Here is a 24,860-nt window from a genome sequence, read left to right as displayed (position 1 = left end):
TTTTTACAGTCATTTTAGATTTGTATGGTTTGTTGACATTACATCGTCATGGCAACGAAGTTGCAAAATTGGCTATAACTTTACACAGAAAAGGTTAAGTGATTTTATCACACTATAATTGTTTAGGTCTTGTGGCTATACCTTTGAAACAGTGGGTATTTTAACGGTTTAAGGATTGGCCCTGTGACCCGTCACTTCCATTGTAAGAGGCTCACTGTAACTCACTGTTTTTTGGAAGTTTTTTGGAAGTTAAAGGAAACGAGGGGCAAGTCAGAATTAATTTTTGTGGTAGTCAAAATTATGCCACAAATGCTGTCAATTGAGCCTAACTTGTATTTAACCAGTAATATTCCTTTAAATTGGAGACATTGTAAACATTCAGAGTTTAACTGCCATTCACACTTTTAAAAATATTAAACGATTCAATAAAGTGTTAGATTCTTTGATGTGAAGAAACCGAACAGATATTTAGCAGAAGGATAAAAAATAAAGTTATCAATTGATATAAGATTTAAAAATGTGCAGACATACACGCGAAAAAGTAAAACATATAGATTTAAATTTACGTTAAATTTCCTCTAAAATGTTTCAGTTCTCCTAACAAAGAAAAGCATAGGCTAATCCTAGGTTTTCATATTTTGGCGCTTTTATTAATGTAAATAAGCTCGTTGAAGATGTTGCGCCGCCCACAAATGTGACGTGTTGCACAAAAATAGGGGTGCTGTGAAATTCACAATAGATTACATTTGATAAAACCAAAAAATCCAGTGCTGAAAATGATCTGGTAATATGATAACAATCTGCATAAGAATATATATATATATATATATATATATATATATATATATATATATATATATATATATATATACACACATGTTAATTGAGTTTTTCATATATTTACCAGACCTCTTAATGTAAACGATTTAACCTCCCCCATAAAAGATATGTTAGCGTCCAAAGCCCGCCGACTCCTCTTTGGCGCTTTCTCTACCCCTTTGCTACGAGCCAATTCTGTGTGAGGCTGGTTGTGTGCTTATTTGACAGCCTCGTAATGCTTACTTTCTGCTGTAAATAGATTTAAAGCAGTCAAAACAATGTCGGAAGACGACTTAAAAGTACCGGAAGAGCTTTTCAAGGACGTGAAGTTCTACGTGGTGGGAGACATTGATCAGAAGGTACATTTTTAGTCAAACTGGAAGCTATTCAGTTAACCTGTTGGCTAATAGTGGCTCTATGACCGCTGTTAGCATGAAGGCTAACCCACAGAAACACACTTCCACTCATAGCATGGCTGAGAATAGAGGATCTCTTTGGACTGGCTAAATTAGGGGTTATTTCCGATCATATTTGGCTTTTCAATATTCAGGCAGCCCACACTTGTATGTACTGTGTCCTCCCTATTAGCAGCTGTTAGCCTAGCTACTCCAATCACTGACAACAATGCGTCTGATTTAACTTCTGGCTCATCTTTGAGTTGTGTTAGCGATTTATTTGCGTTTGAATATAGGCGTGTGTGAAAGATCGTTCCATAAAAGTGGTGTAATCTCTTAGAAAGGTAGCTTGGCTGTTAAAAAAGCCAAATAAACTTGTATTCCCCTCTTCTGTGTTGACCATAATGTCTCATTTGGCTTTATTATAAATCCTTACTCTCATTTGTCATGTCATGCTTGGTGTTTAAATTGTTGTTGTCTTCTTGTCTAGGGTTCCAGTTGTCTTTGTTAATCCATTAAGAGCTCACATCAACTAAGATCACAGATTCTGTTTTGTGATTATGACTTGATGATTACTTGTTGACGTTCACTAATAGGTTGTACAACTCCTGAAAGCTGGGAAAGGAAAGGAAGTGTCTTACAATGCCCTCGCCACACATATTATAGCTGAAGATGGAGACAATCCAGAGGTTGGGGAGTCCAGAGAGGTCTTTGACTTGCCTGTTGTGAAGGTAAGCACACAGTAATGCATGGAATGGTTTTGAAGCTAGACATTTAGACTTTGCCAATACAAAGCCACTTTTACAAACATCACCTGCCCTTATTAGAATGCAATCACTTACCTTTACTGAATATGTTGTATGTAATATTGAAATGGACATTTTTCAATTGCCAAATAAACATTTAATACCTTCTGTTTCAGCCAAGTTGGGTGATACTGTCTGTAAAATGTGGAGACCTGCTACCGTATCCTTTCGTTATTCATTGGTGTGAATATCCACAGTTGTGCTAGTGTTTTTGCATGTTTTATCTGCTTTACCATCAACATATTCATGTAAATTTATGAAATAATAATTTAGGATTTTTTTTTTTATCTGAAGAAAGTTATGATGATTGATTAATTAGATTCATGCTTTTTCATATTTTTATCTTCTTGACTCTTAATGAATCAGTGTTACAGGATTTTCCCCAGAGTCAGGACAAGTATTCTTTGGTGTTACAGCTTGTCTGCCACACGTAAGTTCCTTCTGCATATTTCAATCTGTATATTGCCATCTTTCAGTGTTAGACAACAGGTTTGATCACAGTGTTTACCAATCATGTCCTTTTTAAAGCTGTCAGAGGATCTCAACCCACTTTGGGCCTTTATTACATTTTATGGAGGAGACTGTCAGCTCCACTTCAACAAGAAGTGCACCCATCTGGTTGTGCCTGAACCAAAAGGGGTAAGTGCCTGTAAACGTTACTAGTGTACATAATCAGTGTTTCCTGCTGGTAGTTACATGTCAGTCATGTTAAGGCTGTTGTTTTTTTTTACTAATAGTGAATACTTTGTGCTGAAATTCCATATTGCATCAACACGATGTCTTATGGTCTCCATTCTTTCTCCAAAGTAAAATGGGGGAGGTATGATAAGATGCTCGGTTAAAGTTTATGGCTAATAGAGTGCCTTTAACAGCTGCTGGCTGCAAGTCATTGTAGGTTTACATCTGTAGGAAGTTTGCTGTTTGATCAGTTGAGGGATGGAGCTGGATTGCTGGTCTGTGTTTATTGGCCCCATTTTTGAGGCCTGTGGTGTCTGGGGGCTGTATTCTGAAAAGGGTCATTTTTATAGCCCCTTTCTTTACCGTCTCTGTTTTTAGAGCTTGCTTTTTATAGGCAGTTCTGCCCATTGGTAATCAAACAAATTACATTTGTAACATCTGGTAAGCCTGTTGAAACCTTTCAAAACAAGCCCATCGTAATATTGAAAAATGGTCTGTTTGCTTTCATGCAAATCAAGTTATTGTCACTGCAGTACCTTGGGGTCGTGAATTTGTCTATTTAAGCATTAGTCTGTCAAACATACATTGATATACTGGTATAAATCCAAAATGTGTCCTTCATTTGGGGTTTTCTGTCTTTTCCAGGCAAAGTATGAGTGTGCTTTACGGCATAGCAACATTAAGATAGTAACCCCAGAATGGATTTTGGACTCCGTAAAAGACAAGAACAGGAAGGATGAGTCTCCATATCATCCACGACTTACATTATACGAGTCACCAGAAGAAGAGGATAGTGAGTATGAAAATGAGAGGAGCTCACGTTCTGACGGCAGCTACAGCGATAGACGCTCACCTCGCAGCCGATGCTCCAGCCCTACATCGTCTCGTGATGGTTCCCCAGCAGGCAGGCGTTTACCCTCACTGAAACCTGAACGGAAATCAGAGTTGATGTTCGATGACTCTGATGACTCGTCCCCAGAGAAGGAGGACCGAAACCTGAACTGGACACCAGCTGAGGTGCCACAGCCCGGCCCTGCCAAGCGTCGACTGCAGCCTGGCAAAGAAGCTGGTCTGATCAATCTCTGTGCCAATGTTCCCCCTGTACCTGGAGGCTTTGGACCACCAGATGCTCGAATGGGTGGCACAGGTGGAGGTGTCTCTCTAGGGGCGGAAAGATCCGAAATATTGGGTGGATGGAATCCAGCTGCCAGGACACTTAGGAACATTACTAACAACACAGACACACAACAGGTCTCGCGGCCTTCCAATGTGGCACATGTAAGTGTAATAGTTATGAATGTAACTTCTAAAGCATTAGAATTATTGCTCTATGTATTATGTTATTAGGGCTGGGCGGTATGAAGTTATAAACTGTGTGATGGAAGAGATAAAGTTTCTGCCATACTATTTATACTGTGGTAGACATGTCAGGTTGGCAATCAGTGGGCGGGACAATGAAGAAACATGGAGGAATGTGAAAATACAGAGCATGTTTATGTTAATAGGAGGGGTTCATTAGGCAATGCAAAGTGGAGATTACTCAAAATAAAGTACCTTTCATTTAGAGTGTTCAATCCTTTGGATTAAACAGTAAATTAAAAAGTTTTTTTTTTTTTAATTATTTCCAGCAACTATATCTTGATACATACCATTAAGGATAGGGTATGCTTAGTTTTTCCATGTGCCTTTACATCTTGTGCATGATCAAACGTTCCAGCTTTTCATATTATACTATATTGACAGTGAGCCTGTATGAATGCGTTCCATGCATGCACACTGTGACTGCTTCGTGATACTTGTTAGTACAATGAACTCCAGGCACATACGCAGATGACATAGTGAATAGGTGTGTGAGATTACAAAAGCAGGGCTGCACGCGAACAGTCTGCAGACTGTGCTGATGACGAAATGTATGTCGCATGAAAAACACAATCATACTTCAGCCTTTTAATGTGAAAGACATTTACATTTATTCATTTGTCAGACGCTTTTATCCAAAGCGGAACACATAAGCGACTCATCTTAAGGTGACAGTGGTACGAAAAAGTGCCATATTACAAAGTTTCACTAGCATCAGAATAGTAGTATTCAAAACAGATTAAAGTGCACAAGAATGTTTTTTTAGTGACTGGTTAAGTGCTCATGGAAAAGATGTGTTTTTAGCCATTTTTGAAGACAGAAAGTGAGTCAGCTTCACGGATGGAGTTGGGAAGTTCATTCCATCAACGTGGTACGATGAAGCCGAAAGTCTGGGAAAGTGTTTTGTTGCCTCTTTGTGTTGGAACAACAAGGCAACGTTCCTTAGCCGACCGTAGGCTTCTAGTGGGCGTACATACAATTACAGTTGCTCATTCCATGATAGACGATTTTAGAAATACCAGCCGCCCTTATATGTTAGTACAGCAAACGGTAAATACTTTTAATTCTCTGAAGCTTGTTTTATTGATGTCTGTGTAATTGCATCTTTGTCTGAAATTCAGATCCTCCAGAGTCTTTCAGCCACCTCTAAAGGTGTGGAGCACCTGGGAAATCAAGGCCAGCCTGGTGTTCCCAACCAGCTTCTTTTTAATACAGTTAAGACCCAGCAGCAACTCCCACCTGAAGCACAGCAGCAATTATTGCAGCAGCAACAGTCACATCAGCAGTCGCATCAGTTACCACAACAACAGCACGCACAACAGATGGGACAACAGCATCCAATGATGCATCTTCAGCCGCAGGTCATGCAGATGCACCACCATCAGCAGCCGCAGCAGCAACCACAACAGCAGCCACAGCAAGGCTTCCCTCAAATGCCTCAGCAATCTCATCAGTTCCTACAGCAGCAGATGCATCAGCAGATGTATGCACAACAACAGCAGCAACATGCATTTCCACAGCAACAAATGCGACCACAGCAGCTCCCAAGACCACCCTTGCAGCCACAGCAACAACATGCATTGCAGCAGCAGTTGCAACAGTTACAACAGCAGCATAGGCTCCAATTGCAGTTACAACAACAGCAGCAACAACAGCAGCAGCAGCAGCAGCATCAACAACAGCAGCAGCAGCAACAACAGCAGCAGCAGCAGCAGCAACAACAGCAAAACCAGCAGCAGCAACAGCAAAACCAGCAGCAGATGCACCAACAGCATTTGCAGCAGCAACAGCATTTCCTTCAACAGCAGCTTCAACAGCAGCACGTACAACAACTGCAACAGATGCAGCAGCAGCAGCAACATCTGCAAAACCAGCAGCCACTGCAGCATCAGAACCAGCAGGTTCCTCAACATCAGACCCAGACCACATTGCAACTTCCACTGATGCCTGCACAGCCACACCAACTGTTTGGGCATGAGCCAGGCCAAGAGAGTAAGTGCAATGGCTGCTTATCAGTGATAACACACAGTCTGTCTGCCCTGTATTTTTTTCTGGGTATAATGCTTATTGTTTGACAATGCATTTTTGTTTTCACTCATATGAGTTTTTCTGTAAGTTTTTAACAATGTACCCAGTGCCTAAGCAAAATTGAGCTAGCTGGAACAGTGGCTCCTGAATGGACTGACTCAAGAAATGGCAGTGGAATTTAACAATATGATGCATTTATGTCATTTAGTCCCTGAGGATGGATTCCTTGTTGGCTGTGTCTTTGCCATTGCTGACTATCCAGAGCAGATGGCTGATAAACAGTTACTGGCTACATGGAAAAGAGTAAGTGAGTCCACCTCACCTCAGCTAGTAATGGGTCTGTTGAAAAGATGTTTTGTTGAGTACTAGCGGGATATATCCAAATTTAGGACCTGTGTGCAGAAGACAGTTCCAAGATTAGAAGAACAGGAAAGTAGGTGAGGGAGCATCCCATGCCCATCACAAAAAACCCAGTAAATGGCAAAGATTATGCTATTTAAATTAAAGGTGCACTTAGTAATTTTTAAATCATGTGCACTCATGAGTGTTAATGAGAAGACTGTATTCATTTCAGTAGCCTAATAAAAGCTTATATAATTGTAGCTTGTCTGTCTCATGGGTGCTGTCATGTTGAGATCAAATGACTAGGGCTGAAATGATTACTCAGCGTTATCGACAACGTCGACAATACAAAAATTGTTGACAATATTTTTTGTTGTCGAATAGACGTTTGATCTAATTTAACGTAACATGAGATCAGATATGAAACTAATGATGGCGCGCGAGAGGAGCATGGCATCTCATGCCTGATTGAGGAGAAAAAACAGCTTGCAGTCCAGACGCACTCCAAACTTTCCAAACAACTTCAGGTGATGTAGATTGCAAAGTATGAGGAAATTAAACAAAATAACTAAATACAGAAGCACTCTCATTGTGGAATAAGTGGAGTCGGAGTTGCTGTTCCACTGAAGCAAAACTTGCCTATCAGAGTATCTTTAAAGGAAACACCCTGTCATTATATCTTTAATGCAACCTTTATTAAAGTTCAAATAATTGGGAAGCAGTTCATGTAAATAAGTACTAACTCCGAAATTGGCATATCTCTGTGTGGTCAGCACCGCTTCAATGAGGCCTGTGAAGTGACCCGATCTTAGGGGGAGAGATTGAAACTGCACCCAGCCGATGACACTCTGGCGCTTGCTTCAGTTAGATTATAATGTAATGGCTCGCCACGAAGTGAATCATAATACGTGTTGCAGTGTGTATCTTATCGTGAAGAAAATCGGTGATATGCAGCTCTATTAAGAAGAGAGAGTTTGTTTTTTGAGAGAGAAAGATGGATTCAAAGTTGTTGTTTTGGCTTGTTTTCCAATATGAATATTTAAAACTTTAAGGAGCTATACTGCTGAAAAAAAAATGTGTTGTCTGAGAATGTTGAATATATTAAATATTTTAATATTTTATAATATCTAAAAATCCTTAAAACAAGATACATTTACTTGAAGCAACATGTAAGATATTTAGACTTGCTTTCAGAGAATGTATCTTGAATATAAGTATATTTTATCTTTACTGCACTGGCAGAAGTATAAACAAGTGAAAAATACACTTATATACAAAATTCACTTATATTCAAGATACATTCTCTGAAAGCAAGTCTAAATATATTACATGTTGTTTATCAGGTAACTGTATCTTGTTTTAAGGATTTTTAGATATTTTTAAATGGAAAACAAGACAAAACACTTGATTACAATAGGACTTTTTGCAGTGACTTTTTTACTGAATTAAACTTCATAAAAAGTATTCCCCCCCACCCCCCTTTAATTCAATGAATGTCATTTAGAGGTATTTTTAAAAGATGATTTTGTCCTCTATTATTAGTAAGCACATTTATTACAACCTTTTAAGTCAATGTACAAGCTGAATAGTCAGTTAAGAGCTAATGATTAATCGTTGCAATAATCGCCCGAATAGTCGAATAATCGTTCTAATAATCGTTAGATTAGTCGATTATCAAAATAATCGTTAGTTGCAGCCCTACAAATGACCAGTCATATACTTCTAATTTTATCTTGATAACCCACCTGTTATTGAGCACTTTTGCTTACTGCATATTGTGCATAAATTAACCATGGCTGACTGCGAATGGAGCGTTTCTGATATGGAATCAAAAGCCCAAAACTATTGCTTTGCATCATGCCATGCATCTATGTGTCAGTACAAGTTAAAGACAACTACCACATTGGCCAGTTGTTTTTCCCATTAACAGTTGTGATGGAGAGCCTGCGAATCTCCATCATGGGATTTTAATGTGTCAATTATTGCAAATGTTATCTGACCAATTTATTGTATTAATTGGTGATTTAACTCTCATGTATCTCTTGTTCTTATGAATTTATTCAGTGATATTTTATTTAAGAATAGGGAGGTGAGGGTTAATTTTATTATTTAGTATTATTTAGTATGTTCCAATTGGCAAAGGCTGGAAAATTTTGTATTTAAGCCAGGTGCCACTAGGGGGAAAAAACTAAATAGATGATGAGTGTTTGGAGCACATGGACAAAGTTGCTAGTACTGCTTGAGTGCAATAGCCTATACTCTGGCCTCCATTGTATAGGAAGGGGAGTTGATTCTGCTCTTAGTACCAAAAACAGGTGTAGTTTTTCTTCTTTTTTTAATTTTTTTTTTTTATGTAACCTTGTTTTTATGATTGCTTTTAAACACTTTATTTGCACATTTTGGGAATCTTTTGGGAATGGCATTCCTTCTCTTTGGTGTGATTCTCCTTGTGACTGCCTTGGTCCCTATCACAACAATTCTATTCAAACAAAGCAAATGTCAGGAAAATGAATGAATGAATGAAATTAATCGGTGACTTTAACAGAATGTGGTGGATTACACAAGTTAATTAAACACGTGATTAAGTAGTAATTCTGAATATCACTAAGAAGGTACAGGTCTGAAATCCACCCCTTCACAGAATGCATATGAGAAATTGTTATTTTGCACACAGATCCTTCAGGCATATGGAGGGACTGTGGACTCCACTCTCAGTCGCTGCACTCATTTACTTTGTGAGAGTCAAGTCAGCAACATGTATGTCCAGGTAAGCATATAAACTAAGCTGTTATGAAATGGAACATACATTATCCTTGTCAACTCCCTATCATACCCATCCTGTATACAGGGTTTTTGTGTATTTGGTCCTAATAGTGATGAGTGCTTTTAAGTCTTTATAAAGGAGTTACATTTGTTGTTGCCAGGCTCTAAGAGAGGGCAAGCGTTGTGTGACGGCTCACTGGCTTAACACTGTTCTAAAGAAGAAGAGGATGGTCCCACCTCACAGGACCCTTCATCTTCCCTTCAACTTCCCTCCAGGGGCCAAGCCCTGCTCGCAGCATGTAAGAACCAGCCCTTTCTCTTTCAGGAGCTGTGTATGAGAGTTCAACATATACTCACCCTGTTTATTTTGATACATTTGTGTAGTGATATACATTAATTTTTGGTCAACATCTGATTTTGTGTTGTGGATTTGTTGTAACTCAGATTATTTCTGTGACGGGATTCGTAGACAGTGATCGTGACGATTTGAAGCTCATGGCCTATCTAGCAGGAGCCCGATACACAGGATATCTGTGTCGAAGCAACACTGTGCTCATCTGTAAAGAGTAAGAACAAGTGCACTCTCCTGATTTTGCCTTCTTTTGTTTGCCTTTTTTGTTTAAAGTCTGTTAGACTGAGACCGGTCTCTTGATTAAAACTGGTTGGATAGAAGAAATCTATAAAACATTGAAAGAGATTTTGGCAGTTGTGAAGGACCCTTTCATTAAAATCAAAACGGCAGTAGAAAGTGCTGCTTGAAAAGAGTTAAAATCCCTTTCTTTAGAAACCGTTAAATGCTTTCTTTACAGCCTAAGGTTGGTTTTTTTTATTTTTTTATTTTCTCAATATGACAGCTCATTGTAAACAATACAATTGCTATGCTTTGATGGGTTGTCGTACTAAAATGCTGTAGACCCATTCTTTTTTTTTTTTTTTTTAAAAGAATAGTTCACCCAAAAATGAAAATTCTCTCATCATTTACTCACCCTTATGCCATCCCAGATGTGTGTGACTTTATTTCATCTGCTGAACTCAAATGAAGATTTTTAGTAGAATTTCTCCGCTCTTTTGGTCCATACAATGCAAGTAAATGGGTGCCAAAATTTTAAAGCTCTAAAAATCACACAAGTCAGCATAAAAGTAATCTGTAAGACTTCAGTGGATGTCTTCTGAAGCGTTATGATAGGTGCAGGTGAGAAACATCAATATTTAAGTCCTTTTTCACTCCCTTCTCAGTCAGTCTCCACTTTAACGTTCACATTCTTCTTCTTGTGTGTTTGGTGATTCACATTCTTCATGCATATCGCCACCTACTGGGCAGGGAGAAGAATTTCTAGGAAAAAGGACTTAAATACTGGTCTGTTTCACACCTATCATATCACTTCTGAAGACATTGATTAAAGCACTGGAGTCATGTGGATTACCTTTATGAATCCTTTATGTGCTTTTAGGAGCATGAAACTTTTGGCACCCATTCACTTGCATTGTATGGACCTAAAGAGCTGAAATATTCTTCTAAAAATCTTCATTTAATGTTCAGCAGATGAAAGAAAGTCATACACGTCTGGGATGGCATGAGGGTGAGTAAATGATGAGAACATTTTCATTTGTGGGAGAACTATCCCTTTAAAGCTTTCTCTGTTCTTTTAGTGCCGCAAGTCAGTGCTTTTTGTGTATTGCATTGTCTGTCCCAAAACAGATTCAACTTGAATTCCCTTCCAGGGGTATTTTGCTTGCCAATTTGGCAAAAGTAGTTATTAAAGAAGTGATTCTAAACATTGTAACAAATATATAACGAACAGCACAGAAATTGTTTTAAGATCTTTCTGGAGATTTAGCAGGCAAGTCTGTCTTTTTAATTAGTCTTGCTAATGTGCTATGCCCCCCTTTGTCAATGCCATCAGACCAAGTGGGCTGAAATATGAGAAGGCAAAGGAGTGGAGGATCCCATGTGTAAACGCCCAATGGCTGTGTGACATCCTTCTAGGGAACTTTGAAGCTCTGCGGCAAATTCTGCACAGCAGATACTCTCAATTTAATTTGCCTGATCCACTTGCACCCAACACACATCTTGTGCACAATCTTCTGAGTAAGTCCTCCCACCAAATATCAGCATTGTAACTTTGAGATTTTGAGTTGACTTGATGTTAGAGCTGGCTGTTGAGGAGGTTCATCATAACGTAATGTCGTTTTGTGGTCAGGTGCCTGGCGCATTCCCGTGAAGATCTCACCGGAGGCGTTGGCGGTGAGTGGGCACTCACACGGATACACTCTGATTGCTCTTTCTTGAATGTGATGCTTGAGTCTTGCAGTGAAAGTCCTCAATGAATCCACATGAAATAGCATGTCTGGGCAGAGGTGTATGTTTGGATCTTTTTCTAACAGTCATTTTTGTGTTGTTGTTGCCTCTCACAGAGCTTTCGTCTGCAGCAGAAACAGAAACCGAATGATGCTGTCTCGCAACCGCCCAACAAGAAACCCAAGTGAGTTCAAACAGTAAAAGATTGTTAGAGCCATAGTCCAGTGATTAGTGCACATGTTCTGACATTTTTAGCCATGTTGCTCATGTGGGCAATGTAAGTTTGAATCTGGCTTGTGGCATTTCCGTTGTTCTCCCTGCAAGCCATGATTAGTTTCTTATTTATTTAAAAAAGTTAGATAATAGGGGAGTTACTGTTAAGATGAAGCAAGCAGAATTCAACAAGTTATGTGATCTCATTTGAAATAAATCAGCTTTTATTAGCCTTCTGATATGATTGTACTCTTCACAGTTCTGCTTAAGCATATTTTAATATTTTTCATAAGTACAATTTATTTATTTAGGTATAAAAGAAATTTATGAGGGGAAAAAAAACTGTACACCTTTAAGTCCACAAAAACATGGAGAACTTTTAGAGATAAAAGTGGACCAATTCAAATGTCAGAAATCATTGTTGCTTTCTTCGTTTGCAGGCTTGAAGAGTTGCCAAAACCTACTAAAAAGCTTCCGCTTGAGTCCACTCCTTACGTGCTTTTCACAGGTTTTGAACCCCTGCAGTCTCAGCAGTACATTAAGGTAACTAAACACATTCTCCCTTCCTTCAAAGTAATGACACCTTGACCTAGCTGACCTTCAAGATGGAGTCCATTCCATTTATATAACATCTTGGGGAGTCGTTCGTTGCCACTGTTGCATTAGGATTGCTCACTACGGGGGATTTAGGATCCTAGGTTAAGGAAGTTCCATTAAATGTCACCGGACCTCTGTCCATCTTGAAACACAAATGGACCTATACAGAACCACATCTGCATGCATTCTCTGCTGTAGCTGTCAGCTCTCAGCTCTCGAGACTGCTGGAAAGCTCTGAAAATGAACTTGTTTGAAGAATTGTCATATATTAAGAGCTCATTTCCTCTGAACTGTTCAAGAGTGCTGAGAAATACAGTACTGTGCAAAAGTTTTAGGCACTTGGGAAAAATATTGCTTAGTGAGGATATCTTCTAAAATAATGCCATAAATAGTTTTCATTTATCAATTAACATCATACAAAGTCCAGTAAACATAAAAAAAAGCTAAATCAATATTTAGTGTGGCCACCTTTGCTTTCAAAACAGCACCAATTCTCCTAGGTTCACATGGAAACAGTTTTTCTTGGTTGTTGGCAGATAGGATGTTCCAAGCTTCTTGGAGAATGTGCCACAGTTCTTCTATCTATTTCGGCTGTCTCAATTGCTTCGGTCTCTTCTTGTAATACCAGACTGACTCAATATTCAGTGGGGGGCTCTGTGGGGACCATGCCATCTGTTGCAGGGTTCCCTGTTCTTCTAATCTATTTGCAAAATAAATGTTTGGGAGTCTAAAATGTATATTTCCTATTGATACACTAAAGCTGAAAATATAAATAACAATACGCTGGCTACCACCCCTGGAGTTCGCTAGTTCGAATCCCAGGGCGTGCTGAGTGACTCCAGCCAGGCTTCCTAAGCAGCCAAATTGGCCCGGTTGCTAGGGAGGGTAGAGTCACATGGGGTAACCTCCTCGTGGTCACAATAATGTGGTTCGTTCTCGGTGGGGCGCGTGGTGAGTTGAGCTAGGATGCCGCGGTGGATGGCGTGAAGCCTCCACACGCGCTATGTCTCCGTGGCAACGCGCTCAACAAGCCACGTGATGAGATGCGCGGGTTGACGGTCTCAGACGCGGAGGCAGCTGGGATTCATCCTCTGCCACCCGGATTGAGGCAAATTACTACGTGACCATGAGGATTTAAAAGCACATTGGGAACTGGGCATTCCTAATTAGGGAGAAAAGAGAGAGGAAAAAAAAAAGGAAAATATAAATAACCATCTTAAGACAAATGTTTTGTGAAGCATCTTATGTGCCTAAGACTTTTGCACAGTACTGTATGTTGCTTATTTCAGACATGCTTCAGTTGGTAACCCTTAAGGTGTTCTGCTCACCCTCCCCTACATCCCTTTTATCCTCTCTTTATCATCTCTCTCCCTCTCTCTCCTTGGCTGCAGAAGTTGTATGATCTTGGAGGGGAAGTGGCTGACAGCACTCAAAAGTGCACTCATCTGGTGGCTAACAAAGTGATGAGAACGGTGAAGTTCCTCACTGCCATTTCTGTAGTTAAGCACATAGTCACCTCAGAGTGGCTGGAGGAAAGTTGGAAAAGCCAGAAATTTGTTGGTGAGTCAGTGTATTACCAGTTGGAAGTCTAATTTAGGTTTCAATCAATTCTGACTGATGTGTGGTGGCTCTGAAGAGCGTGTTTCATATCCCAGCCAGGAACATTTAGGAATAAATAAATTAAATATTAATATTATTTAATAAAAGCATGAAATTGATTTTTAGCTGGTTCTTTGGTGCCCGGGCAGTCTCAATGGAAGAACAATCAAAGTAATCTGTGCCAACCAGGGATGCACCGATATCTTAATTTAAAATTTTGGCTGATAACCTGTATGTTGGCTGATATCATAAGTCTACATATTAAAATTAGTTGAATGCAATAGTTAACGTGATCTAACAATTTGCAATTTGCCAAAAAAGCATAAATTTAGGTTGATGTTAATTTGAGGTTATCAAGTAATTTCTACATTAAAAGTTGTATACATTAACATATGTTAATGCTTTATCAGCTAACATGAACTAACAGTGAACAGTAGTTGATTTATAAATGACCATGAACCTCCTAAGACCTCTGTGTGACTGCTGTGTGCATTTTCCATTTCCCTTTTTGATTTGTAACTAGTTGCACCTAATAAACAAGCAAAATAATATTTAAAAAAATAATTCTAGAGCAGATAGTTTTACTAAAAATTGATGTCCACATATGTGGACAGCGGGACTAAGTTGTGAAATTTTAAGTAATACCAAGCTATAGAAAGTCAGATTTTGTTCATCAAATAGTTTATTATGTGTCCAGGAGTGTTGGTTATTTTTTTTTTTTTTTTTTTAGACGTTACAGACATCACAGCTGATTTTCTATAAAGCTGAATAAATAATTTGTATTAAAAGTTATGGCCAGCATCATCAAATCACTGCCAACCATGTTAAAATAAAATTTTGCATTATACAATTCTGAATCTATGTGCTGATTATCATTTTCCCATGTTTGCTAAACATGTTGAGTGGTCCAAACATCATCTGCAGCCTGAAACTGGACTTTTGATTGGATTTTAGGAGTGAATGCACTTAGCTGCATCGAAAGTTATAGGATGTACCCTTGCTTTCTATTTAGTGAATTATTTAATCTCCAGTGTGCTGTCTGTCTGCACTGGTCTCAGAACATTTAGAAATGCACCTTATTTTCATCCTAACTCCATATAAAGCCTCTGAATGCAAAATCTTTCAGCTTTTGCATGAATACATTTATTCTCAATGTGAAAATGCATTATAAATAATTTAGGAATGCATTTACTATTGTTAATTAATAGAAACTTAATGTACAGTGATAACAAAATAAAATATAACAATTTATATTAAAATGAAGCTAAATGACCCACAGATGTTTTTTCAACATTAGAGGGGAAAATGGTCCCATTTTCCACATATGTGGAATTCATGTTTACCAGCACGCTGACGTGTGAAAAATTATTAGATTTTTTTAAAGCGCCATATCAAACTAAACTAGAGATGCTACTCATTATAACCAAACAGTTTTCAATCAAAAAACGTAGAGGTTTCTTACCAGAGGCACTTTTGTTGCCGTTGCGTCTGTAGGTGCTATTCCTGGAAATCAACGTCATGCTGTTGTGTCATGAGACATGGTGCGCCAGAAGTTTAACCCTTAAATGACAGTGAAGAGTCTTGTTAACAGTATTCAGTCGATTTTAATTCATTAAAGTTATGCGTTGCATATAGCGAAACCAAAATACAAAGTCCACACATGTAGACGCAGGGTCGCACGAGGTTAAACAAGATTGGTAAATGCTGAAAAACCTTTTCATTGTTAGTTCATGATAGCTAATGCATTAAATAATGATAACATATTGAACCTTTTTGTAACCTATTCATCTATATTTGTAATATTTTATCCAATAAAAACTTCAATCTACATTTATAGATGCAACAGATCAAATAAATAAATGTGTAAAAACACTAATTTATACATCTTAGTTTTAGACTAGATTTAGTACTTTATATAAGCTCTAATATTTTCTACTATTAAATATTGGCCTGTTCAGACCAACCTTATTTATTTAAGAACACGAGTATTGGTTGATACTGATGTGATCACTGATATATTGAGCATTCTTAGTCCTAATTCAGTGCATGCATGTCTTTTGTGTCCAGACGAGCAGAGCTACATGCTGCGAGATGCAGAAGCAGAGGTGCTATTCTGTTTCAGTCTCGAGGAGTCACTGAAGAGAGCTCATGCAGCACCACTCTTCAAGGTTAGGTGCTCTGAGGATATTTGGAGTCCTTCCACTTCATCACATCCCCATTTTAGTGTGTGTGTGTGTGTGCACGTTCTCACTCACAGACACAAACAATGTTGTTTATGTTACTGTGCAGAACAGTAGGCCAAAGAACTGGCCTTCAGCGTATCTCAGCTCTGACATTTGGCCTAATTGGATGTCACAAAGAACAGTCTGGCTGACAAGTGTGTTCAGTCGTCTCTCTCTTCTTTCAACAGGGAAAGTATTTCTATATAACTCCAGGAATCTGTCCGAGCCTCAGCACAATGAAAATAATAGTGGAGAGCGCCGGAGGGAAAGTGCTCTCCAAGCAGCCCTCCTTCCGCAAGATCATGGAGCACAAGCAAAACAAGGTACTCTAATCAGATCCCTGATACAGGGGTGTGTGGGCTGTTGTATTGATGAGCCTGCTGTGCCAGACTCAGTTCTTTCACCTATTTACTTCTAACATAACAAAGTTGGTCCCTGGGTTTTGATTTGTTTTTGTTTCTTTGCATGGTTAGAATAATAACTTTGAGGCATAGATATGAATTTTAAAGTAGTGTTTGAGAGTTTCAAGGATTTTAGAGAACCACAGGTGCATTGCAAATTTTTGCAGTTGCTAAAAAAAGATATTTGGAAAATAAGTGGTAACGATGTATAATAACTTAGTATTTGTTGTTTCAGTATTAATATGTTATGCCATGTGTTTTTACCACAGTTAGGTAGTTAGGTTAGCTACAACACAGTAAAATCACTGTAACACATGCCTTTTAATGGCTTAATGATTTTTATAAAATAGAAGAAACTGCAATATGGTAAGATATCAATGTTCAATAAATAGTTACATTTATTAATAATACAAATCAGAATAAACAATTCTTCCATTTATAAAATATAAGTTGTGCATCTATTTGCCTCAAACTTGGCTCATCCAGTCTGAGGTGTTTTATAACAAACATTGTATAATAAGTATATGACAACGTATGCATGAGATTCATGTCAGATCAACTATTTTAAAGGAATATTCCAGGTTCAAAGCAAGTTCAGCTTAATCGATAGCATTTGTGGCACAATGTCGATTAACACAAAAATTACTTTCGACTAGTTCCTCCTTTTAAAAAAAGCAATAGTCGAGGTTACAGTGATGCACTTACAATTGAAGTGAATGGGGACAATGAATGTGAATGTGGCCAATGTTTGGAGGGTATAAACACAAAAAGGTGAAGCTTATAATTTAATAGGGTTTAAGGGTTTGGTGACATTACATTGTCATGGTAACAAGATTGTAAAATTGGCTATAACATTACACAGCAAAGGTTAGTAATTCATTTTCACACACTGAAATCATGTTTACATGCATATCATTTATGTCTTGTGGCTATACTTTAAAAAAAAAAAAAAAGTGAGTATTTCAATGTTCAAAAATTGGCCTCATTCACTTCCATTGTAAGTGCCTCACTAGAACCCAGAAATTATTATTTTTTATCCCTTTCTTTCTCCCAATTTGGAATGCCCAGTTCCCACTACTTAGGTCCTTGTGGTGGCGTGGTTACTCACCTCAATCCGGGTGGCGGAGGACAAGTCTCAGTTGCCTCCGCTTCTGACACAGTCAATCCGCGCATCTTATCACGTGGCTCATTGTGCATGACACCACAGAGAACCACAGCACTGGAGGCTCATGCTAATCTCCGCGATCCACGCACAAATTACCACATGCCCCATTGAGAGCAAGAACCCCTAATCGCCACCACGAGGAGGTTACCCCATGTGACTCTACCCTCCCTAGCAACCGGGCCAATTTGGTTGCTTAAGAGACCTGGCTGGAGTCACTCAGCACACACTGGATTCGAACTCACGACTCCAGGGGTGGTAGTGAGCGTCAATACTCGTAGAGCTACCCAGGCCCCTAGATTTTTGCTTTTTTTTTTTTTAAAGAAAAGGAGGGATGAGTCAAAATACATTTTTGTGGTAATCAATATTATGGCACAAATGCTGTCAATTGAGCTTAAATTGCATTGAACCCGGAATATTCCTTTAATCCACAGTATATAATGCTTAACATATCTCTAATATCAGTAAAAGTTACTAAAAGTGTACATTTTTTTCCCAAACTTCTTAATAGTTATGCTCGAGTCACTTCTGTTGGTGTTTGTATGTGTAATCCTAAATTGATGTACTTTCATCCATGTTTGTGCTAGAATTTACCAGAGATCATTCTAATATCCTGTGAGAATGACCAGCATCTGTGCCGAGAGTACTTCGTGAAAAACATTGGTAAGAGTGCACACAAGTCCAGTTCCTAAATCAAAACCTGTAGAGTAAAGCCGGTGCCACACTAGCTGATTTTTTCCCCAGCAATTTTCAGGTGTGAGCTTCATTTACATAATCGCAGGCCAGGTGGAGGGAGACGAAGCACGCATCAGCGTCTGCCAGCGGGAGGTCGTAAATCCCTTGACTGTCGGGACTCCCTGCTGATTTAATTGTTCCATTAACAGGAAAAAAAGAAACCAACATGACCAAAAAATAGTTCTGTCACCCCTCCACCATTCTTAATCGGCAAGTGTGTCAAACCTCTGACTGAAGGGAGTGAGATCTCCGTAAAACAGTCCGCATGTGTTACACTCTCGGCCAAAATAGAGTTGTTTTGAGTCCACTAGTGTGACGCCAGCTTAAGGAAAGTTCGTGGGAATGCATGTGTGTATATATATTTCCAAGATAATTTAGAGATTTGTATTTTTTTTTTTTTTTTTTTTCTGACTAAAATAAATCTTAACCCTCCATTTCTGTCTTTTTGTATTTTAGATGTGCACAATGCTGAGCTCATATTGACGGGTGTGTTGACTCAGACCTTGGACTATGAATCATATCCTTTAAAAACAAAACAACAAATGAACATTTTTAAATATGTTTTGGTTTTCAGTGCACTGTGATCTTACGTAGTCATCTAGATCTCATTTTTTATTGTTTTTTTGGGTGTTTATTGTTCTCCTTAACAATCTCACATATAAATTTACATAATGTCCTTCTAAGGACATGAGGGATATATGGTTCTGCTGGTGCCCTATTCCTGATCAACACTAAAGGTTAAGTGTTAAATTTTAGTGTACAGTCAATATGTTAAATTTCAATGTTTGTATTTTATTACCTGATGAATAAATCATTTGTTACCAGTTTTGTAAACCAAGTAACAGTGATCATAAATTAATTACTGTTATTTGTAATGATTGTTTAAATTAAGGCAAAGCTATGTTTTTACTGTGATAAATGTCTGCTCCTTTTATGATTTTGGAATAAAATCTGAATTTGATTTGTAATTTTAAATATTGAAAGTGACCTCTTACTGTCAATCTGATATATATATATATATATATGTGCTATCTAATTCTTATATACGCACCTTGCTAAGGTCTATTCCAACGTTGAGTAGTAATAGTGAAAAGTGGACGAACCACACAGTTTGGCAGGTCACGAAATGTATTTACACAAAGGCTCCTAATCATCTCTTTTCACTGATGCTTTTGGGAGTACACATAGTGCTCTGTTCTTATTGAGGCATTCTTCTCTTAAAAGCATTATTCCTGATAGACAAAATTCAATTAAATGCTAATGAAGTGTTAGAGTACTTACCGGTGGAAGGCAATTGTGTGCTGTCAGACAGTTCGCCTGGAGTGATCCCTTGGCTCCTGAGCTGGGTTGTGGAGAGGAGCTGGCAGTAATGCCCTCTATAATTGGATAAATTAAAACTTGCGCAGCCAAGGTCATGTGCTAGAAATGCAACTGGGGAGACAATAGGTGGTACACTCAGTGCGCTGGTTCACCCTTGCTAGTGTGAAAATGTCATGAGTCAGGCCTTGTGTTCAGATGGCGTGCTCTTTGTTTGAATACTTTCTTAGTGTGTTTTTGTGTGCGGTCTTCATAAATCTTTTGTTTTTGAGGATAGCCTTTTCTTATTGCATTAGAAAAATTATTTTGGAAACTGTACGGGACACCCTACTCTTCCACAAAACCTCTTGGTAATCCATAAAGGTGCTTCTTTACCTTTAAAAAAAACCTTGAATCCAGTTTTTTGAGCATTGTCTCCATTTTTCCCTAGAAAACTACTGTTTAGCATTTTATATGGCTCTATGGCCACAAATATGTCTTTAGAGCATTGTTAGCTGCTTAAGTTTGGGCTGTGTTTTTAAAAGAGTAGTTCACCCAAAACATTTTATTCTGTCATCATTTGCTCACCCTCAAACTGACTTCTTCCGTGGGACACAAGAGGAGATATTGGGCAGAATGTTAGGCATTGACAGCCTCAGTCACCACTTTTATTGTATGGAAAAATAAGCAGTGTCAAAATTTGGCAAAATTGCTTTTGTATTCCATGGAAGAAAGTCAAAATTGTTACGGAGCGATATACGGGTTGGGAAATGATGACAGAGTTTTCCTTATTGGGTGAACTAACCCTTTAAACTCTAGTAGAATTGACTGACAGACATAAACATGGATTTTAAGTATGTGCTTCAAGCTCCCTTTCGTTCTACAGGTAAAATAAGTAGGGTTACAAACATTCATTTCAAACAAATTGCAGTAGCTTGAATGGATATTTTAGCTTTCTTAATTTCCCATCTAATTGACGCTCTTGTTAATTGCAGTAAATTAAGAATGCAAATTAGTGACCAGATCTTTGATTAACTTACACAAGTTCCTTGTTGGTTTGTTAATGTCCTCAAAGATTTATGATGTTGATGCTCTTGTACCCATAAAACACCAAGAGACACAATAATTAATCTTAAATGCTAAAGGACTTGCCTTTTAATTACACTTCTCCTCTCTGTAGCATTGTAGCGTTTGGACTCCTCACTTCTAAATGGTAAATGTATTATAATACACAAATTACATGCTAATTAGATGCAACTCTTAGGGATTCAGTCATTTTAAAATTTGCATATGAGCTAATTATCTTTCATTAAAGCTGGCTAATTACAAATTTAAGGAGGACCTTAAAGGAGAATTGAATTAAACGTAGAGCTTTCCTTTGTCCAGACAGTTTTCTATTCTAATTAGTAGAATTTTAGAAGTGCTGACAAAATTGCTGATGATTTGTATTTGAATTTACATTTGTAGAAACAATGATCAAATCTGGATTATCTCATCAAAATATTTAGACAAATTCAAACATGCTCTGATTTATTTTACTTTAAACATTGCAAATGCCCTTTCCTAGTGGTTATCATGTGAATGGTAACAATAAAACATTGGTCAAAGGCAGATGAAATCCTCAGAACAGCTGACCAACTATTATCAACTACATGTGTCTGAACAGGTACGCCAAATTAATTCTTTAAAACTGAATTGAACTTGGCATTAAAAGTAATGCATATCTAAGCGCAGAGGAGAAGTCCAAATTAATAGAAATGCCAATCATTTGTCTCACAGGAGTTTTGCTGTCCACATAATAGATATGACTCTTACATCAATCAGCTATTAATTGCTTTCATGTCTCATATGATGAAAAGACCGCTAAGGGGCATAGACATAGTTCTTAAATGGCTTTTGAAACCCATTTTTAAAGACTTTTGTTTAAGACATCGTCTTCAGTTTATCTCTGATATCTCAATATATCCTTTCTGAAATTCTTACTTAAATGTCTCAAATGGTAATGGGCTACTTTGGTAAGACAGGACGATTTCCAGCATAGGCCTACTTGTTTACAGTGAGGTGTATGAATGTGATTTGATCCAAACGCATACTGACTGGCTGTTAACACTACAATACGGTTGTATTTTCTTTACATTAAGTACTAGGTACTTAACAGAAACTAACAATGAACAATTTAACAGCACTTATTAATATTGGTTAATGTCAATTAAAAGTTTTACGTTAACATTTTTAAATGCATTATGAAGTAAGATTAACTAAAAACGAACAATAGAATTTTCATAATGCTTTGAAACATATTGTGCTTTGTTAGTTCATGATACCTAATGCATTGACTTATGTTAACAAAAAGAACCGGTAACGTTTTACATTAAGGTTCCATTAAGTTCCATTCGTTAACATTAGTTAATGCATTAGGTATCATGAACAAACAATTAACAAAATATTTGATGCATCATTTATTAATCTTTGTTCAATTTAGTTAATAAAAAAATGGTACAAGGAAATTTAGCTTTTTTCATGGTCACAGATTGTATCAATGTAAATAAAAAAAAAAAAAATTGTATTGAATATTGATGGAGCAACATAATTTGTGTGAAAAGAAATAATAACAGATGGTTGTTTTGATTAAAATTAAGTAAAAAAAAATACAAATAATAAGGTGGTGAAGGAGCCTTTTACCCCACACCTGGGGTAAAAGGCCTCTAGGGGGTTTAAAGTGATATCTTGTAGATATAGGGGCAATAGTTAATAGTGCAAAATTTGTCAACTATAATGCAAATAATTTTGAGACACCAAGATGCTTTTTTGAGTAACAAATTAAGATGATGCTTACTCAAAATAGCTACTTCAGAAAAAAGTCAACCATTAATTTTTTTTTTTTTTTTTTGCCATGATCCTTTATTTGGCATTTCATTACATGTCAATTATTCTATAAACAAACTAATCTCTATTATGGTTGGATGAGCCAAAGTGAGGCCACTTTGAACATTTTTCATAACAAATCTGTTCCCTCCACTTTAAATAGGGGCCTTTAGCCCCTGCAACAGGGGGGCTTTTTACCCCAAATACTATCCTTTCACTTATTGTAATTTTTTTTATTTTTATATAATCACCTTGAACATAATTGAAAATGACAATTAAGTATTTTGTTTCAAAATAAATGTTAATTTCAGGGATTTTCATTAGCTACATAAATTTGCAACATTTAAAAAAATATTAAAATTAGATCAAATTGCCTCAAAATCAACTTTTAGACCACACGCAACGATCTCATGGATCAGGAACATTTTGCAGTGCATAGTGACAAGCAGGTGTTTAGGAAAGAGCTGTGGTAGTTTTTGTTGCTATTTAGAGTTTTGGGAGAAAATAAAATCAGTGGAGCCCTTTAGCCCCATTGTGCCCTACAATTGTTCATTGTTAGTTCATAGTGCATTAACTAATGCTAACTAATACAACCTTTGATTTTAAATATGTATTAGTATATGTTGAAAGTAACATTAACTAAGATTAATAAATGCTTAAGTATTGTTCATTGTTAGTTCATGTTAACTAATGTTGTTAACTATGTTAAAGAGCACCTATTATGGTTTTTAAACGTGCCTAATTTTGTTTTAAAGGTCTCATACAATAGATTTACATGCATCCAAGGTCAAAAAATACTTTCATTTGCTCATAATTTAAATTGCAGCATTATTTTTTTTTTCCCAGTGTCAAAAATGACTTGTTCAATGATCCGTTCTAAAGGATTCATTCTAAACTCCTCCTTTCAGAGAGCCTACTCTGCTCTGATTGGTCAGATGTCCCAGTCTGTTGTGACTGGTCTACCGCTTAGTGTAGTGTTTGAGGGCGGGTCAAAGCTGTTCGCGAGCAGCCAATGAAGACCAGAGGCAGGTTTTTTGTTACCAAATTATGTAAGTTAGTACAGGAAGTCTGGAATTACTAATGACTCGTTTCAGGTGTTAAGAATCGGTTCTTTCTTTTGGGAGTCAATAACTAACAATTTTATTTATTTTTTTTTTTAACTTTGCAGACTTTTTTTATAGTCACAAACAGCTATATAACACACTACATGAAAGGTAATATTTGGAAAACCGTAATAGGTAAATTACCTTATTGTAAAGTGTTACCATACAATCTTATTATAAAATGTTACAGAGTGTTTTTATTACTATGTGTACTTTGGCTACAAATAGTGTGCTAAAACATTTTTTTTCAGTTGCTTACAAATTACTTAGTCGATAATGTTTTACAACAAACACAAAAGTCCATGCACTAAAGTATCTAAAACCATGAGGTGCAATTACTGCACAAATACAAGAATGCACCTCTACAAATGTGCATGATTACAACAAATATGACGGTACAATGAAATAAACTTCAAATTATTATTATAATTTTTTTTTTAATCCCCTTTTCTCCCCAATTTAGAATGCCCAATCCCCACTACTTAGTAGGTCCTTGTGGTGGCGCGGTTACTCACCTCAATCCGGGTGGCAGAGGACAAGTCTCAGTTGCCTCCGCTTCTGAGACAGCTTGTTGTGCATGACACCGCAGAGAACCACAGCACTGGAGGCTCATGCTACTCTCCACGATCCACGCACAACTTACCACGTGCCCCATTGAGAGCAAGAACCACTAATCGTGACCACGAGGAGGTTACCCCATGTGACTCTACCCTCCCTAGCAACCGGGCCAATTTGGTTGCTTAGGAGACCTGGCTGGAGTCACTCAACATGCCCTGGATTCGAACTCACGACTCCAGGGGTGGTAGTCAGCATAAATACTCGCTGAGCTACCCAGGCCCCTCATATTATTTTTTTAATAATTTAAAAGCCCATCCAATTTATTTTCTGAACTTAAGGTGAATACTGAATGTTCTTATTAACTGAAAATGCTGTACTTAGTAAGTGCAGGCCAGTGCTGCCTTCTGCAGCAGAATATTGTAGATCTCAGGGCCGGAAGTGCTGGTATCATTGTTTTCAAGTTGTTTGGTAAGGTCTGGCCTTGAGCTTCAAGGTTAAACAGGTTTACATGAGTGCAAGAGAGCCGAGCGTGATGTAATGTTTGTTTTGAATTCCTTCAGCTTTTTCTGTCTTAACAAATAAATGTTCCACAAGAACTAAAACATTCCAGATGTGCCTTG

At 37.7% G+C, this 24,860-nt stretch overlaps 1 protein-coding gene across 2 annotated transcripts; it reads left to right on the top strand.

Moving 5' to 3' along the window:
- Nucleotides 1-1,002: 1,002 nt before the first annotated feature.
- LOC127440666 (PAX-interacting protein 1-like) lies at nucleotides 1,003-24,796 on the top strand. 2 transcript variants are annotated; one of them, XR_007897173.1, is made up of 22 exons: nucleotides 1,003-1,178; nucleotides 1,811-1,945; nucleotides 2,137-2,180; nucleotides 2,387-2,450; nucleotides 2,549-2,659; nucleotides 3,344-3,976; nucleotides 5,179-6,049; nucleotides 6,294-6,388; nucleotides 9,102-9,194; nucleotides 9,352-9,489; nucleotides 9,635-9,756; nucleotides 11,095-11,279; nucleotides 11,392-11,435; nucleotides 11,606-11,673; nucleotides 12,143-12,245; nucleotides 13,691-13,859; nucleotides 15,966-16,066; nucleotides 16,309-16,443; nucleotides 18,271-18,346; nucleotides 18,875-18,939; nucleotides 19,079-19,155; nucleotides 24,146-24,796. XR_007897173.1 is itself a non-coding variant. In XM_051697391.1 (21 exons), the coding sequence occupies exons 1-21, from the start codon at nucleotides 1,098-1,100 to the stop codon at nucleotides 19,088-19,090; spliced, it is 3,345 nt and encodes a 1,114-aa protein (XP_051553351.1). In that variant the 5' UTR covers nucleotides 1,003-1,097; the 3' UTR covers nucleotides 19,091-24,139. The 2 variants fall into 2 exon arrangements, 1 of the variants encoding a protein (XP_051553351.1); XM_051697391.1 differs by lacking the exon at nucleotides 24,146-24,796 and having other exon boundaries at nucleotides 19,079-24,139.
- Nucleotides 24,797-24,860: the final 64 nt, after the last annotated feature.

This window comes from Myxocyprinus asiaticus, chromosome 5, assembly GCF_019703515.2.
Source record: "Myxocyprinus asiaticus isolate MX2 ecotype Aquarium Trade chromosome 5, UBuf_Myxa_2, whole genome shotgun sequence".
Lineage (NCBI taxonomy): Eukaryota > Metazoa > Chordata > Actinopteri > Cypriniformes > Catostomidae > Myxocyprinus > Myxocyprinus asiaticus.
Note: the sequence above shows the minus strand (reverse complement) of the source record. Positions and strands in the feature narration are given on the sequence as shown.